We start from the raw sequence: 18,329 nt of genomic DNA on the forward strand, positions 1-18,329 counted from the left end.
GGAACTGGGGACTTATTTTACTTGAGAGGTATAATGGCCATGAGACAAAATACAATCTTGTTAAAGAATGTTTAAAAAATCTAGTAATCCAAGCCAGCAGTGCCATTTTTAATTCAGCAGAAACCCAAGGGATATATGTCTATGTGTCCACCAAAAACATGTACAAGAATATTCATAGCAGCTCTTTCTGTAACGGCCCTAGACTGGAAGCAAGCTAAACGTCCACCGGCACTAGAATGGGTCAATATGTTGTGGTATATTATTATCGCAGTGGGAGGCTAGGCAGGCAAGGAGAATGGACAAACCAAAACCACAAGCAATAACATGGATGAATCTTAGAAATACAATGCTGAGGGAAAGATGCCCAGTGCCCACTCTTTCATGGCTCTAAGTGTGTTCCGGGGGCCTCGTACACACCTGCTCCGGGGCCCTTTGTCTCTGCCATGGGCATTTCTCCCTTCCTTCTTTTGTTTCAAAGGCCAGTGATACCGTGGCTGCCGCGGGGTGCAGAACCAAGGTATCAGCCGGCCCTTTCCTCCATTGCATAGCCCTGCCCAGCACAGCCCCTCTGTCAGCAGGCAGCAGGGCTTGTAGTGGGACCCCCCCTCCACACTCCCTCTTTGGAATTGCACTGCCCGTCTTGCCATCCTCACCTTGGCCTTCATGAGTTTTCTTTTGCCCTTTTGAGCAAGATTTATTTGTTGAAGTTGCCACTTGTTTTCTCCTCTGCCTACAGGAGAATTTCAAGCTTATTTATGGGACATATCCTCAGGAATTGATTTACCTTGGTGCCCTCTCTGCTCCCAATTCATGGCCCCCTTCTTCCTCTCTTCTTCCCTGCATGACAATGACTGCTTTGAGTCCATTTCCAACAGGAATTTCAAATGATAGTTCAGGTGTGTCTTCTCTTTGGAAATCATGTTTTAGTACAGGATTTATGAAGTTCATTGCCAAATTACTGTCTGTTCTCTAAATCTATAGAAGAGAATTTGGGTTTTCTCTGAGGGGCTGAAAAAATTCCAGGTGAGAACATGGCAGCCCTCAGAGTGAGGGTGCCCATGAGCTGGTCTACCCGATGATTATTTTATACTCCCGTCCCACAGGGACCCGTAGACCTGGAAAGTACCGCTGTATCGCATCATCACTGGTAACTGCTAGTTTCAGGCTCCCTGAGAATCTGCCCAGCCCTTTGAGGTGTTCTTTTACAAAACTGCATCAGCTGAGAGAAGAGGAAGTCTGCTCTGTGCTCATTTTGCTGGAGATTATCAAACATTTGCTGCGCCTGTTATTTCTCCTGTCTGAACAAAAAGAAACAAGTGCTGAGTAATCTTGTTGGGACTTGTGCCTTATTTTACTCTATGAGTCGTGCTCATCTGAAGGTTAAAAGCTTAGCAAAAAGTTGTTAGAAAAATGCTGTATTTAAGATTCATTTAGAGAAGTCTGGTTAAAAAGATATGCCTAAAAAGATTATCAGGTTATGACTCAGCCTAACATGTAAATCTTCTTTTTAAAAAGTAGTTAATGTTTCGTAAGAAGCTCTGTTTAAAAATATCTCTACTGTTCTCCCCAGGAAAGTTATACTATGAATCACGAAATAAAAACCTGACATTTTGGAGAGTCAGAAGTTGAGATGGGATATTTAATCTATGAGATCATTGACGATTGTATAAGTCAATTTGGGGTTGTGGGATGGATATGTTTTATATGTGCAAAACTCTGTTTGAAAAACAGGGAGTTTTTGTAATTAAATTATCTGCCTTGCTTCCTAATATCTTCTTATTCTTCTCTCTAGACCAGTCCTTGTCACATTTGAGCAGGCATCGGACTAATCTGTAGGGTTTGTTACAACCTAAATTCCTCTCAGAGATTTTGACTTGGCAGGTCTGGGATGGGATTCAAAATCTCGTTCCTAACCTGTTTTATGTATTGATGCTGCTGGCCTGAGACCACACTTGGAGAACCACTGTCCTAGATCATTGTAAACCTGCCCGTACATTAAAATTCCCTGGGGAGCTTCAGAAAAATACCCAATGCTTGGCTGCACCAGACCAATTAAATCAGAAAATCTCTGAGAGGAGGATCCTGGGCATAGAATATTTCAGAAGCAGCTTGGGTGATTCTGGTGTGTAGTCAGGATGGAGAATGTTTGTTCTAGGCAGAACTTCCTCATGGACCAGTCCTCAAAGGCCACAATGCTAATGCGGTTAGTGGCTAGCAGCTGGATGCTAGCTGTGAGCTCCTGTGTCCTCTGTCTGGCCAGCCTCAGGCTGCGCGGCGGCCCCTCCCATGTCACGGAGTATCAATTTCTGGAGCGAGTTTGAAGTTTATGTTATCAGCAAGAGTACAAAAGCCTCTCTGGGAGTTTTCTTCTGCCTGATAACTGGGAGGGCAGCCTGAGTCAGAACAGGTTCATGCTGTACTTTGGCATGTGATAGCTAGCCTGGGTGACAATGAATCATTTTAGATTTTAAAAAGGAAGGCAGGAAAGAAATAATCCTCATTACTTTCCCCAATATTTTCTTATTAAGCCCCATTTATTTGAGCCCCAAACAGCAACCAGATCATGACTAGTAGAATTATCTGCATTTTTACGATGAGTAAACTGAGACCCAAAGGAGCTTGTGACCGAAGGTCACGGGACACAGGGGTGGCAGAGCTGTGATTTGAACCTGGGCAGTTTGACTCCAAGGCAAGGGTCGCTGCCACCTTACCACTTTCGCAATGTGCCTCTGGTGTTCCAGAAACCATAGATTTAGGGCAGAACTGGCGATGTAATTTGCAGACCCCAGTGTGAAATGAAACCATAGAGCCCCTTGTTGGAAAGTTGTTAAGAATAGTTGGGGAGAGGGAGGGAGGCAAACCATGAGAGACTCTTGAATGCTGAGAACCAACTGAGGGCAGATGGGGTGAGGGAGAGGGGAAGGGGGGTGATGGGCATGGAGGAGGGCACTTGTGGGGATGAGCACTGGGTGTTATATGGAAACATGCTTGACAATAAACTATTTAAGAGAAAAAAGTTGTTAAGAATTCAAGAAAGCAGCAGCAGAACATTAGGCCAAATGTGGGGCCCTGTGTGTGCATGGAGTCAGCTCTGATGTTCGGTGTTAATCCACACAAGCCATGTATCACACATCCTGATCCAATAAGAAGGATGCTCAGAGGCACCTTGGTGGGGAGGTACAGACTGCAGATCTGGGTGTGGAGATACTAGGTTTTTAATAATAGCTCTGTGAATAACCTCCAATTATTCCTGTTGACCTTGAGCATGTTATTTAACCTTTGGGAGGGTCAGGTTAGTCATCTGTGATGTGGAGAGAGGAGGGAGAGGTAGGGGAGGGTAGATGATGTCAGTGTTTCTCAAACTTTGGTTATTTCTATACCACATATTTCATGTCATGGCCATGGTCATGATCTCTGGATGCATACTACCTGACTTCTAATTTTGGTTCCACTAAATTCTAGTTATGTGACCTCAGTCAAGTGTCTCCACTTCCTCATCTGTAAAATGAAGATTGCTGTAAGGAATACATAAGTTAATGTGAGGAAAACCCTTGAATAATGGTTGGTATGTGATAAGGGATATATTAAGTGTTAGTTATTACTATGTAGCATGGCACCTGCACTAGTACTAATGCTTTTTCTTTAATTTGACTCATTTTTTAAATTTAAAAATAATCACCAGATTCATTTGAATATATATATTTTTTCTAGTATGTGTGAAAATGTATAATAGCTATATAATACTTTTAAAAATTCAAAAAAAGTCCATTCATATTCTTTCTAAAATCAGCCCAAATATTACTGATGGGATGGCTACCAACAGTTGGTAAGATTATGCTGGATATTGAAGGTCTCTTCCAGCCTTAATACTCTAGGAATGAATGAATAAATGGATGTAACTTCGTGTCTGTGTCTTCAGTCACTTGACAAATATATGATTGAAATATTTCTACCTTCTTCAGTCACTTCTACCCACAGTAGAATCTTTCCATTAGTTGGCTACATGTTCCAGTGGAAAAATGTTTAAATGGAGAGGAGAGATTGTGAATAAATCATGTAAGTAGTTTAAACTTTGAGGGGTGAGTGGGGTTCTCTCAAGAACTCCCCCTAAAGTCTAACAGGATGAAACCTAGAGTTGTGAAAAATTGGGACAAGATGCCTATAAGAAGACACAGGATGGCTTTGGGAGGTGAGGAATCTTCCAGAAGACCTAGACCCTTTCCTTTGGGTACTGTTTTTGCCCCACTTCCTTCATGCAAATATTATTTTATAGGCTTATAGTTTCTGTGTGTTTATTTATTTTATAATTTAGAGAGAGAGAGAAAGAGAGAACATGAGCAGGGGAGAGGGGCAGAGGGAAAAAGAGAATTTTAAACAGGCTCCATGCTCAGTGCAGAGCCTAATGTAGGGCTTGATCCTATGGCCTTGGAACCATGAGCTGAGCCAAAATCAAGAGTTGAATGCTCAACCAACTGAGACACCCAAACATCCGTAGGCTTATAGTTCAAATTCCACCTCCTCAAGTTCCTTTCCAGCTACCCTTTTTTTTCTCTCATCTGAAGTGTAGTCATAGAGAAGTATTTATTAAGCACATGCTGTGTGCCAGGCACGGAGGACACAGTGCTAAACACCTGTATTCCTATATCAAGGGGTGGATGGGAACTCAGGGCTATCAATTTGTTTAGGGAGATAAAGATAGTGACTAAGGAAATTTAAAATTAGTCTTCACTAAATATCCCTCTCAAGTTACCATGAGCACCAATCTCCAACCATCTCATGAACATCAGTGCTTGTTGGATGTGATAAACATGAGATGTGCATAGAATATACATCAACCACAAAGGAAAATGAAACATCTTGGGAAAGGGGCATGACTTTTTGAAGGCAATAAAAGTGACTTTAGAGAGAGCACCTCTGATTTACACCCAAAGTTGTGGACAGTTGAGGACCTGGCAGAGTCATATCAGTTGTCAACAGACGAAGAGAAAATCAGTAAGATTGATGGCGTGATGAGTGCTTCCCAAGAGAACGACTGGAATATCAAAGGATGACGAAAGAATCTTGGGAAGAAATAAAAAACTCTTGAATATTTTAGTGAGGGATGGTAAGTGGTATAATTTAGTCAGAAAAATTATGCCAAAAATCCACACTTAATTCATACTTTGCTCCTTTAAAAAATTAGGGCACGACTGGCATTTTAATTTAATTTTGTCAAATGTAAGAAAAATAATTTTTCCATAGCTTTTAGTTTCATAAGTTTTAGTTTCTAAAAAAGAATTCCAGTCCACCTTTTTCACTCTAATTTTTACTGTTATTTTTGTCCCTTTATTATGTGGATTCATTTTAATGAATGACTTTTTATATTTTATATTTCTATAATATTTATTTATATTTTTAATTAATGACTTTTTACAGAATTAATTATCTATAAAAAGACTGTCCAGTAATAGCATTCAATGAAGTGTTGGATTGATAGCATCATTCTTCAGAACCAACGACCAAGACCATAATAGGCAGAAAGGGCACAACTGGCTCTATTGACTCTAATCCAGAAAGCAAGTGTCCATAGAACCAGCCAGATTTCTCTTGCAATGGAGATGCCCAGCCCAGCTAGGAGGTAATTTTGGGATAAGCCTGTTTAAGGCCTTGAGAGGGAATTCTCAAGGCTCCCAAGGAAATTGCTTACCCACAAAGCACCAGACTGCAAACCGGATCCATGTGATGGTAGAGAGCTTTAGCATGAGATAAATGTTCACCAGCATGGCAAAGGCAGGCACGAAGGGGAGGCAGGGAGCCATGTAGGGTAGCTTTTTGGGGTTCTCTGGCTGCTGCAGGATCACGAACACCAGGGCGCTGATCAGCAGCACCATCAGAACAACCAGAAGGATGGCCCACCAGCTCTGCTCTGAGATGTAGTCAGACCCAAAGATGATGAAGGAGCAGAAGATGAACATGAGGATGAAGAGCAGGAGCACGCAGATGGTCACAGTGTGCCCTGTAGCTGCTGTGGGCCGGTCCATTTTGCCTGGAAGGCCCAGCCGGATCCTCATGGTGTAGTAACGGGGCCCAATCAGCTTCTTTAACTTGATGAGATAAATGTTTTCAGATTCGTCGGCTTCTATGCCTGTGGTCATGTCCACAGTGCCGTAGTTGGGGTGGTTCACATTGTAGGTTGACTTGTCTGATTTGCCTATGAGCATCTCGTTGTCTCCCAGGGATGGTAGGTTCTTGGCCCCGCATGTGTTGGTGGCTGGGCCAGAAAACTCTTCCCCTTCACTCACAGGAGAACAGACTTCTTTCTCACAGTCAGCCAGGATGCCCTCCTTCTTCCTTGTGTGCTCCTGGGACAAGAACTTGACAAAACCATCAATGTCACTCTCTGGTTGGTATCGAAGGAGCAAGACGCAGACAGAGACCAAGGTGTAGGCAAGGAGCGTGCCGATGGACATCATCTCTATTAGGTCTTTCAGACTGACTAATAATGAGAGAAGAGCTGCTAGGAATCCCGATACAATGCAGGCCACCACTGGTGTCTCTGTGTAGGTGCTTACATGAGCCAGAAACCTGGAAGGAGGGGCAAGCAGAGGGTTAACAGTGAGCTACAGGTGGTGACAGACTCTAACAGGGCTTAACTCCTCGTGGTCTTGCTTCTCCAATTTACTTCTGGATTCACTGCTTTCAATAGAGTTATTCCTACTGCAGGATTTGGTTCCTGAAATATAATTTAAAAAGAATTTACTTTACTGCCTTGGTTTTGAGACAAACTCCTTTATTAAAGTTCCTACTTCACTATATGATGTGAAAGGTTGGCTGAATTTAGGAAGCTTGTTAGAAACCTGAATTGAAGTGCAAACTTTTCTGGAAAGGACTGATAAGTGGAACATTCATACACCAGCTTGGTGTCCCCTAAACCTGTGTTACCTAAAATGTGGTCAGTCCATGGGCCAGTAGCATCAGTATCATCTTGGAGCTTATTAGAAATACATATTTTTCAGGTTTCACCAGAGATCTCCTACATTGGAATCTCTGGGCATGGGCCTAGCAAACTATGCTTTAAAAAAAACCCAGAAGATGCTGATTTATACCAAAGCTCGAGAAGCACTGCTCTACAACAAAAGTGCAGAGGTTTAGTTGGCGAAATAGAATAATTCAGAACATATGCTCATAAATGCAGGCCAAATCCAGCCAGTTAGCAGCTGGAGATCGACAAAGGTGAATGAATGGCAGGTGCTTGTTATAGCAGTTCCTGTGGGCCTCAAGCAGGTTCTTGCTCTCCTCCTCACTCTCCTCCTAACCCGCCCTCCTCCCACTTCTCCCATTTCTCCTTTATTTTCATCTTTCACACATGACTATCAGCTGTCTTTGGGGCTCCAGCATCTTTCCTCTTTGACAGCAGAAAAACCTTTTGGATGTGTGAAGTTGTAACATCTCTGCCACACTCAACCTCTTCTTCCTCTGTCCAGCTCCCCAAACATGGCAGCTCTGACCTGGTGATGACCTCAGGGGGTAGGCAGGGGAAACGGAGCAGAAGATGACAGCTGACAGCAGAGAGAAAGTCCCTGAGCTGGATCCCTCCATACCCCTGAGAGCTCCTTGACCTCCATGCTTTTCACCTTGCTTTTGCAAGAATGCCTTCCCTACAAGCCCCTCATACAGTGGACACTGGGAGCCGAGAGATGGGCCACATTCCCTTTGGACAAATTGACCTCTTCATGGCCAATGTAGGGGGGCTGGAAGGCAATATATTGGAGTATTTAAAAATCCTGTCTTTGGAATCAGACAGTCATGGGTTCAAATCCTGGCCTCTCCTCAGCAGCTGGGAGATTGGGGCAAGTTTTTTCACCTTTCTGAGTATACTCATCTACTATATTCATCTGCAAAACAGGGTTATTGTGACAACTACATGGGATCTATATACAAAGCACTCAGGATACACAAATGTTCAATAAAAGGTAGTTATTGTTGCTACTGTTATTAGGTTCTGTTCAGATGGTCTTATACTTCCTGTGAGGTAGCTTTGAATGATTTCAGCTTCAGAGGGGCTGTGGAGAGATGGGCAGTACCAGGCTTCAATGTGAGGGCAGGCCCAAGATGTCCCTGGGATGGGTCCTTCCTTCTTGAAGCCACCCAGTGTGGCAGTTTGACACCCACAATCTTCACAAAGCAGCACACAGTGTCAAACAGGAGGGGAGGGGCAGTTAGGGGGAGTATATCAGTTTGTGCTAGATTGGGAGACCCAGAGTCAAATTGAGGCGCTGTTAGGGGGCTTCCATCTATTCATTCAAACTCTTTATTAGGGCATATGACAAGTTCCATCATCTATGTGACATACACTCACATCAAAATTATAGTCAGGCTGACAGTGGGTGACATTCTCCCTGGAGAGGCATGGCGGAGCAGAATAAATTTCATAAAACATAGTCCTTACCTGAAAAGGAGCCCATCACCAGCCATGGCATAAATGACCCTTGGCATTGGGAAGAGAGAGCCCAGCAAACTGACTGTCAGTCCTGCAACTGACCCAATGGCTACTACGAATTTTGCCGCATAGAACCCATGAGCCACAAACATCTCCATGAGTGGGGATTCCGTGTCGATGGCATAGACTGGCACCATCAGAGTTAAGATTATGCTCACCTGTTGAAACAAGAGAAAACATGGCTGGAGGTGGAGAGGACTGACAGCATGGACGGATGTCCCATAGAAGAACAAAGAGGCCAGGACTTTGGATTTGCCACTTCTTGGCATGCACCCTTGATTTAGACCAGTCATTTGGCCTCTGGAGCTCTTGGTCTCAATATTTTCTCCCCACATTAGAATTTAGTGGACTTGACCAGATGGTCTTCAATATCTCTCTTAGGCTCTTTCATATCTGAAGAGTAAGTATGCAGGTATCTAAGCCCCACAACAGCAGAACTACACTGACAGTTCAATGGAGGGCAGATATTACCACGTGGAAGGAACTGGAGCCAAAGGCACTGGAGCCAGGGCCTGGGAGTGGCCATGGGCACCCGGCCCACATGGGGAAGACTCCCACTTCTTTTATACTTTCAGGGCCCTATATATTCTTTTTTTTTTTTTTTTAATTTCTGAGAGAGAGAGAGAGAGAGAGAGAGAGAGAGAGCATGAACAGGGGAGGGTCAGAGAGAGAGGGAGATACATAATCTGAAATAGTCTCCAGGCTCTGAGCTAGCTGTCAGCACAGAGCCTGACATGGCGCTTGAACCCATGAAAGGTGAGATCATGACCTGAGCCGAAGTCTTACGCCCAACCGACTGAGCCACCCAGGCGCCCCCAGGGCCCTATATATTCTTAACTGTATTCTCCCATTCACTCTGAAGATCAGAGATAAAAACTCCAAAGATAAGTGATCAGGGGTCCATAGCCAGTTAGCAGAGGGACCCATATAAGGACTATATTTCTATTTCCTCTCTGTAGCTCAGTGCCAAGAGCCAGGCAGCCCACAAATTAAGGCATCAGGATGAAACCCAGTCCTCCTCTGGGGTTGTAAGACTACTGTGGCTTTGCTTAGCCAGTAACCACTTGGCTCCTGGGACCTATCTTTCTTCCCATGTCATAAATCTGCCATAACATCCCTCCCTTCATGGCCCCAGGCAATGAAACCACCAGTCACAGGTTCAGGCTCCCCCTGGCCTGCAGAGGCCAATGCTAGCATCAAGAAGGGAGTTCAGAGCCTGAACAGGGGAGGGTGGGCATTTCCAGACCACTTCTTTGCATATTCCTCAGGAGCCAACACCCTCCAATGAAGCCACGGGCTGCTAGGGAGGACAGCAAGATGGACCACCACAGCCCAGCAATCTGGCTCTTCTCCTGATGGTGGAACGGCAGCCTGCTGACCAGAGCAAGATCAAACAGCCCCTGAAGCCTGGGTAAGGGCCACGTGTCCTAGAAGAGACTGTTTCTCAGCAACTTCACCACTCGCAACATCCCCTTTGGGGATGGGCTGGAGGACAGTGGGATTGATTCCTGCAGCAATTTGCGTTGAGTCTGCTGTTCATGTTAGATCCAGGTGGGCAACAAGTAGGCAGATGGATAGAAGTCCTCTATAGGCTATAAAGCGCTATGCTAAGAAAGGAATTGTGCTGATCAACTTTATTATGTGTGCTGCAGAGGTTGACCCCTGGAGGAGGGGGAGGTATATAAGGGATGAATAAGAGGGGAAATGCAAAGCAGAGTATCTCTGCCCTAAGATGCTCTGCCCCACCCCACCTCACGCCCTGAACACTGTCTGCAGGGATCATCAGAGAATGAAGCCACTTGCCTGTGTGTGTGTGTAGGAGGAGGTGATAATTGGTCCACCCATAAAACAATTTCAAGGGGCAACTGACTTCCTATAAACCACATCCAAGGTCGCTCTTGGGGTTTCCTCTGGTGTTCAGAACAATCTTATTTTGCAGCTTGCCCTAATGACCAAGCCAACCATTGGTCTGGCTTCCTTAGGTAGTTGCTAAAGCTGTTTTTATTTTGTTTGTTTTGGGGGCAGGAGGTGCCTTTCCTATGTTATACAGCAGAGGTGGCACCTCCAGCTGCTGGCTCTTTCCTGTTTGTGGTAAGTGAAGTGAGTGGGACCCTCAGGGCCTGGGGCATTTTTGTGATCACACACCTATTGGCTTGTTGGCTGGTTCTCTCCATTGCCAGGAGCTGAGGAAGATGTTGGCTGTGAGTGAACTATTTCTGTGATAGAAATTCTGGGATGGGAACAGAGAAATGACACATCACAAGTCTGAGGAGCATCTGATCCTGTGAGGACAGGAAGCTGAAGACTTCCTTCTAAGGATTCCCCTTGGCAGAAAAACTTGAAAAATGAGCTTGGACTTGTATGAAAAGAGGGAGCAACGGCAGAAAGAAATTGCATTTCCCCTGAGATTTGAGGGGAAGAATGTCTCTGGAGGATGATGCACTCTCTCCCCACTCTGGGGGAGCCTCGCCTCTCGCTGCCGGGAAGCTCCCAGAAGACAGAAGAGCATTGAGGAGGGTGCACAGAGGTCCACAATGCTTCTGCTTGAACACCCACCCGTTACTGCCAGCCTATGATCTGAGCTCCTTGGACAGCAGCCCACTCCCTGTACACCATCCCCTGGGCAGTAGCGGATACCCAGAGCCTGTGTGTGGGGAGGTGCAGGGATGGAAACTCAGAGGCCAAGAGGGCCCCCATCTCCAGTTTGGAGTCTGATTTTCTTCTTGTCATTGGTGGGTGGGGATATAGGCTGCACGGACACGTGCATACAGAAACCAAGAAAACACAAGGAAGGGACCACTTCCTGACAGAAGGTGACACAGTCCCAGAGCTACTTCTTAAGGTCAAATATGAAAAGGCCATCAAGATGGTCCCGAAAGGATGTAGTACTTACAGATACATATGCTGTCAGGCAGATGACCAGAGAGGCGGTGATGGCATAAGGGATGGACGTGTTGGGATTTTTAGCTTCCTCTCCGGTGGTGGCAATGATGTCAAAGCCAATGAAAGCATAGAAGCAAGTGGCTGCTCCTTGCAGCACCTGGGAGGACAATGGCATTTTTCAGACTCAGAGTTTCAGGGCAGCAGCAGGACCTAACATGTGGTACCAAAAACTGCTCAGCGCTCAGCCACGTTACTGAGCAGCGCAGGGAATAACATGGTGGAACTCATGCTCAACACTTGAGTTCTGATCTCCTGTACTTTCTAGCTGTGTGATCCTGGGCAATTCCCTCATGTGTAAAATGGAGAGAAGAAGAATTATGGCCAAATAAAGACTGGGTTGTTCAACATATTCAAATCATTTTGGGAAATAAGTAGGGTTATAAATAAATCAATAAATTGGTTATCCCTAAGTCTTGGGGGAACTCATTAACTAACCACTCTGTGCTTTATTTTCTTTTACTCATTCTCAACCACAACCAGGGGCTGTATGACTTCCCTTAGGGGGTGTTTGGAAATGTGAGGAGCTACTTGTGACTGTCACAGAGACATGAGGTGTGCTTTCAGCATTTAGTGTATAGGGCTCAAATGCTTCCACACAAAGAATTGTCCTGCATAAATTACCATTGGTGCCTCTCATCATCTCTGTGGTAACTTCTAGACCTGAAATGGTAGAAAAGATTTTCAGATCTTCAGATACCCGATTGTCTTCCATGGGGAGACAGGTAGAGACAGTTTGACTTTTCTGTAGTGACCTAGTTGGGTTATAAGGCTGGAGAAGATGTGCAGGGAGAGGCAGTGTAGGGCTGGGGAGGTGGTATCCGGTGACATCTGCTGGATGTCTGTCAGACTGGAGACTGCATGGCTGCAAGGGTGGTTGAGACTTGGTAAGTCAAGATGTCAGTGCAAATCTTCCCTTGAGGAGTGTGTTACTTTCTTCCAAAGAATTAACTAAACCTTAAATGAAATTTCCCCACCTTAGCATTCTCATTATCAGCTGAAAGTTTAAAATGTGCCTCTCTGAATGCTTGGGAAATGTCCTTTTAGGGGAGGGTGAGAGGGCTTTTTCTAGACTTGTGTGTATGGGTGAGGGACCTTGGCAACATGCAAGATCTAGCCAGGGGTCCAGGGGTGAGATTCATCATGGAATGGACCATTTCCCACCCACCCCCCCTTTTCTCCACATACAGCTTATAAATGATGAAATTGAAACATGTGCCAAGCAGATACCTGTGCCCAAATATTCACTCTTACCTTCCCCCCTGGCTTCTCAATAAGTAAAAGATAAAATACTAAGTACTGGTATTTACCAGGTACATAACAAACTGAAGATCTTCTCAGACCTCAGAAGCTTACCTGTAACGTAACTTGGTCATTTCTGTGGTCTTTCCCACTAGGATTCTAAAGTTACAATTTCCTAACTGGGCATTTTTATCCTGGAGTCCATTCAACTCAGTGGGGGGTGGTGGTGGTACATGCACTTTGCCAGGAAAAGATTACATCTTTATTGTTACTAATTTCTGGCTGAACATAAGCATTTCTTTAAATTATGAATGTAAGTGACAAACTAATAGTACCTATGATTTTGTCACCAATAGCAATCAAATATTTTTTCTATAATATTAGATGGTTGCAGAGATCTTGAAATATTGTTTGTGCTTGTTGCTACTTCCAAATTATGATAGTTATTAGACATAGATATTAATATTTAAAGCACTAATAAAGAAGCACATCATTATTATATCATAATTAAAAATATTTTTATAACTATATTTTAATATATTTGCTTTCTTTTGAGTTCCTATGTAATTAGGTTATTCATTTATAAATACGATTCTCAGAAGGGGGCCGTAGGCTTCATCAGACAGCCAAGGAGTCCATAGCACAAAATAATCTAAGAGCTGCTCATCTATTCTAAATTCTTTTTTTTTTTTTTAACATTTATTTATTTTTTAAAGAGAGAGAGAGAGCATGAGCAGGGAAAGGGTAGAGAGAGAGGGAGACACAGAACCCAATGCAGGCTCTAGGTTCTGAGCTATCAGCACAGAGCCTGATGTGGGACTCAAACCCACAAACCATGAGATCATTACCTGAGCCAAAGTCAGATGCTTAACCAACTGAGCCACCCAGACACCCCAGTGGCTTGCTACTTGTTATAAGGATTAAATGAGATAATACAATGAACTGAAGTCATAGACTACAGTAGGTACTTAATAAATATTAGCTCTTACCAGCAGTACTTTTTTACTATTGTAAAATTTCTAGAACAGATCAAACCCAAAGGTATAAACAAATTCTTCCTCTTCCTTGTCTTTTCTTTTTTAAGACCTAGGCTTTTATTAACTGTTGCCATGTGCCAGGCACTGTGCTTGGGGATGTGGATACAGTCAATAGCAAAAGTACTCTGAGCTTAACCTCCTGTGGCTTGGAGTCCAGAGGATACTGCAAGACCTAAAATACAATCCTGACTATGGTAATAAACTGAACGAGATTAATAAGGGCCTATATTATTTATGAAACACAAATTCTACTGTTCTCCAAATAATTGAAAGAATAAATGGCAACTACTGAAAATGATGAGATACCAGAATATTGACTATGGTCAAGTTGGGAACATTCTCTTAGTTTGCAAAGAGAATGTCTGTTAGCCTGAATTTGCTATGTAAAAGCAGAAAGTCATTATAGTTGAAGGAAGACTGGATAGATCAAAGGAAGGACATTTGGAGGTTCTATTGCATTAGGCAGGAAACAGGATTTAACTCAGATGGTTGAAATGAAATTATTTCAGTGAAGGCCCATTGGCTAAGTCCAATAGGGAGCAACCAGCAAGGGGCCTTCTGGAGCACAGAACAAAGTATGAAGGATGGATAATGGACCTGGGGAGGGAGGGCAAAGGGAAAAAACCGAGCATACCTGTCAAGATCAAACAGATCCTGGCCTATATCAACAAGGTATAGATGATTAAATACACAGATTATCAAAGAGAAGGTAATAAAATTAGCACATAAGGTCACCTTTTTATTTACGTAAGTTTGAATGAAGTTTTCTTCCTTGCAAGCAAATGATCCCTGATTGATGAATACAAAAGAGTCACGAAATGTAACTATGTACGGGTGTGTCTTTACCCAAATAACCACTAAAACTACTCATTCTCTCTAGACCTCAGATCCGAGCCTTGGTATTTGTGATTAGGATTCCCTTCCATGCATGAAAGAATGTGTGTGTACTTAGAAGTGAGCATCTGTGAATGAAATTGGTGGGTGAAATGTGTGTATGTGCATGTTTCTGGTTTGTTGATATTTTCTCCTAACTTTAAAAACATATTTTGCATAAATAAAAATAGCATTGACTTTTTAATTTGACAACATAAGCAGAAAGTTCTCCAGAGGAAAGCTGGTGTACCTGCTTGGCCGGGCGATCCAGAGCAGCCTATCCCTCTACAGAGCTTCTCTGGGGAAGCAGCACATGCCTCAGTTGCTGGAGGCCTCTGCTTATTTGGTTGTCAAAAGCAATGTCATTAGTGGCACGCTATTTAGTGTGTGGGGTCCCTAAAAGCTGGCCCCTTGTGTCCTGCTGATATTCAAGAGGCATAGGAATGAGGCAGCTCTCCATATTCCACCTTGGCCAGTCTGCCAGATGTCTAGGAGATAACTGAGCACCTTTATATAATTCACTCCCATGGTAACAAGACAAAACTCCAATTTTAATAGCATTTTCTACCACCCTCAAGCTCTGGATCTATTAGCAGCCTGTCCATAGTGATGGTGGGAAAATGTGTTAATAGGTTCCAGCAAATGAATTAAAATGTGGAGAACACGAAAACCAACTTTTCCTTTGTTTGGAGGCCATCTGCATTCCCCACAAATACTTGCTAAGGACCATTTTCCTTAGAGCTATTTGTGTGGTAGAGTGTCATATTTGGTTCAAGAAAAAAACATATGATAACATCAAGAACAAATAACATACAGGCAATACACATCCAACAATGTTCAGGGGCTGAGGAACTGCAGATGGAAGCAAGGGTTCAGCTGAGGGCCAGCAGTTACTTGATCTAGAGAAAAATGTTTGTTGTTCTTCAGCTCTTCAAGACCAAAGCAGCATTTGACCCAGAAGCTGTAAGTGAGTAAACCATTCCTGAAGCTATTTTCTTTGGAAGGATGTGTTTGGAGCAGGGAAAGAGTAGGCTTGTGAGGGGTCCATGGCCAGAGGACAGATTGTTCATTATTAACCCTTTCAAAGTACTTGTGTGTCAAGTCATGTACTGGGTATTCTTATAAACCATCTCCTACACAACACAAGGATCTTCTCCAGCTCATCCTACCAGAAGTGATTGAAGAGTAAAGTGGATCGGAACTCTGGACTTGGCCCTTTGTCAGGGATAGGGCTCAGGTTTACCCTAAGGAGAAGTCCATCCAGCTGCCAAGTAGTCAACTCACTTTTGTTGACAGTCATTGATAACAGAGTAGGGATTGTGTTTATTAACTTGGTGGATGATAGGTCCAAGAGAGGGTTTCAGATCTTAAAATTTAGTATCCATATTCAAAGTGGCTTTGCTTAGGGGCACCTTGATGGCTCAGTAGGTAGAGCACACAACTCTTGATCTTGAGGTCATGGGTTCAAGCCCTACATTGGGTGAAGAGCTTACTTAAAAAAAAAAAAAAAGGAAAAAAAAACTCAAAAAAACTCCCACAGAAAACAAAGTGGCCTTGATGGACTGGAAAAGTGACCAGAACACAAAGTTGAGAAAGAACAGGTCCAAGCTGGTTTGCTAGGGAGGAAATGTACTATGCAGAAGTCCAAGGCCAGGCAGATAGAAAAGAGGATGAGTCAGCAACATCCTCGAACTGGGCTTTCTTTTGTGCTCAGCTGATGCTTTTAGTCACAGCCACTAGAACACATATTTTAATTTCCTGCAGGGATAGTGGATTTGCAGTGAAAAATACAAAATCCCAGCCAGAACTTTTTGGTGGCCAATGACAAGCCTACTCAAAATCATAGGGTTGGATTGCAGTGAGGTTAGCGAGGTCAAAGGTGCAAAGAGAGACAATTGGTCCCATATGTCCAAACCCAGGTTAGGGAGTAGTGGAGTAAATAGGGCTTTGACTCAAGCAGGACTGGGATTGAATTTTAGCTCCATTATGATCTATATCTGTAGCCTTAACTTTTCTCAATTTAAGGTATTTTTGATCTAAGAGTAGAGATCATTGTCCTTATTTTGTAAGGCTGCTGTGAAGATTAAATTAAAAGTGTACATGAAAGAGTGCATCACAAAGAAAATGGTTAGTGTTAGGAATGGTATGATTTCTTTCTTTTTTTATGCCTGACTTCAGATCTTCTTTTCTTGCCACAAAAGCTACTAAGAACCTGGGTTATGTATAAATGGGGGCCGCTAAGGCTGGCTTGATTTAGTTCCTTCTTTGATGAGGTAGATTCCTGACTATCCTGAGGAGGGATATGGAAGCCTTGAGTGGGAAGAGGAGACCCCAAAGAGACTAAATACCCCAGCACAAAGCACAGGGGAAAGGGTAAAAGATTCATTCATCTCTTTTGGCATGGGCACAGAAGAGATTAATTGCTTCTAGTCTTTACATGGGGCCTAGACTACAATGCACGCCATTTGGATGAACTCTTAGGAGGATTTTGAAAAGTTGACATGAGCTGAGTAACTAAGAAAGGTTTTCAAATTGCTTTGCTATGTTGTTTTAGTAAACAATGCACTTTGGCCTTGGTTGATTTATACTCCCAACTGAAGGTAAGAAAAGGAGCTAGACCATGTCTTAATGCTTCTCATAGCTCTAAGGCTTTATCACTTTGTAAAATGTTAAAGGAAATGAAAATGTGACACGTTGGATAAAATACCTTAGTACATTTTTAAAGAGAAGGCTCAGAAGGAAGGGAGTGATCATGCACAAGGTAGTCCATGCAGTAGAAAGCATGTTGTAGTCACATAGACCCAACTAGGAATTTCAGTCCTGGCCCCGACTAAGCTAAGTGACCTCAGGTAAGCTCCCTACCCTCTCCTTGGATTCTCTACCTGTTCAGATGGGGACAACAGCACCTGCTTTAAAGTTTTGTTATAAGAGTGAAATAATATCCATAGAGCCCAACGCTGGGCACCTAATAGGTAGTCGATAAACTCTAGCTCCTTCTTCCTTTAATTAACACTATTGCTAACCACACAATGTATACTAAAAAAATATGCAACATGTTATTCTTTTTGGCAAACATTTGATGCAATTAGTTTTCCCATTTGGTGGATGAGAAAACCTGAGAGCACAGAAGTTAGCTGTTGGTCAAAGTCTTAACAGTAAACCCATGACCCCCAAATTTCTTAGGTTGTGAAAAATGTGATGGGAACGCCTTTGTGTGTTATGATGGAAATGCAGTTGAGTTCCGGAAAAACATGTTTTTCTTTGCCACTCTTGTAATATATTGTTTTTCTTATTTGATAGGAAAGGAATGATTTGTATTGTAAGAAAATATAGACTCAGGGATCCAGAATGGGGTCAACAGTGTTTCTTTGTCTCTTCTGGTTTTGACCAGTTTCGGGTTTTATTCACTTCAGGGAGGAGGGATGAACTTTGCGGTACTTACAGATAAGCAGAAGACTAGAAATCTTGGCTTAAATTCCTCCTTTGCTTATTTCTCAGCATTGAACAGTGTGGCACGGTTCAGAATAAATTGGAGTTATTTTGAGCGTTCTCCAAGAGAAATTTCTGGTCCCTGGACATCTTGGAGGAAAACCAGTCTAAGCAAAAGCTACAAAAGCAAATCTGGCAGAGTCCTAGACGTGCTGTCTGCCAGTGCTAGGCTGCTGTGCCTCTCATGGCCTCCGTTTCTTCACCCGCTAGGTGAAGGGATAAGACCAGGTGATTTCAAAGATCTCTCCCAGCTCAAAATTCTCTGATTT

The 18,329-nt window shown here is 43.3% G+C and overlaps 1 protein-coding gene across 1 annotated transcript in view; it reads right to left on the bottom strand.

The window, feature by feature from the left end:
- Positions 1 to 18,329, bottom strand: part of SLC7A14 (solute carrier family 7 member 14) — a 55,672-nt gene that overhangs the window by 6,547 nt on the left and 30,796 nt on the right. Inside the window, exons 4-6 of the mRNA XM_039236529.1 lie at positions 11,373 to 11,519; positions 8,429 to 8,637; positions 5,687 to 6,564 (exon numbers count right to left, since the gene is read on the bottom strand). Of these exons, the coding sequence (XP_039092460.1) occupies positions 5,687 to 6,564; positions 8,429 to 8,637; positions 11,373 to 11,519 (1,234 nt within the window). The remainder of the gene's footprint in view (positions 1 to 5,686; positions 6,565 to 8,428; positions 8,638 to 11,372; positions 11,520 to 18,329) is intronic.

Source organism: Hyaena hyaena, unplaced genomic scaffold, assembly GCF_003009895.1.
Source record: "Hyaena hyaena isolate Hyena2069 unplaced genomic scaffold, ASM300989v1 scaffold_112, whole genome shotgun sequence".
Classification (NCBI taxonomy): Eukaryota; Metazoa; Chordata; class Mammalia; order Carnivora; family Hyaenidae; genus Hyaena; species Hyaena hyaena.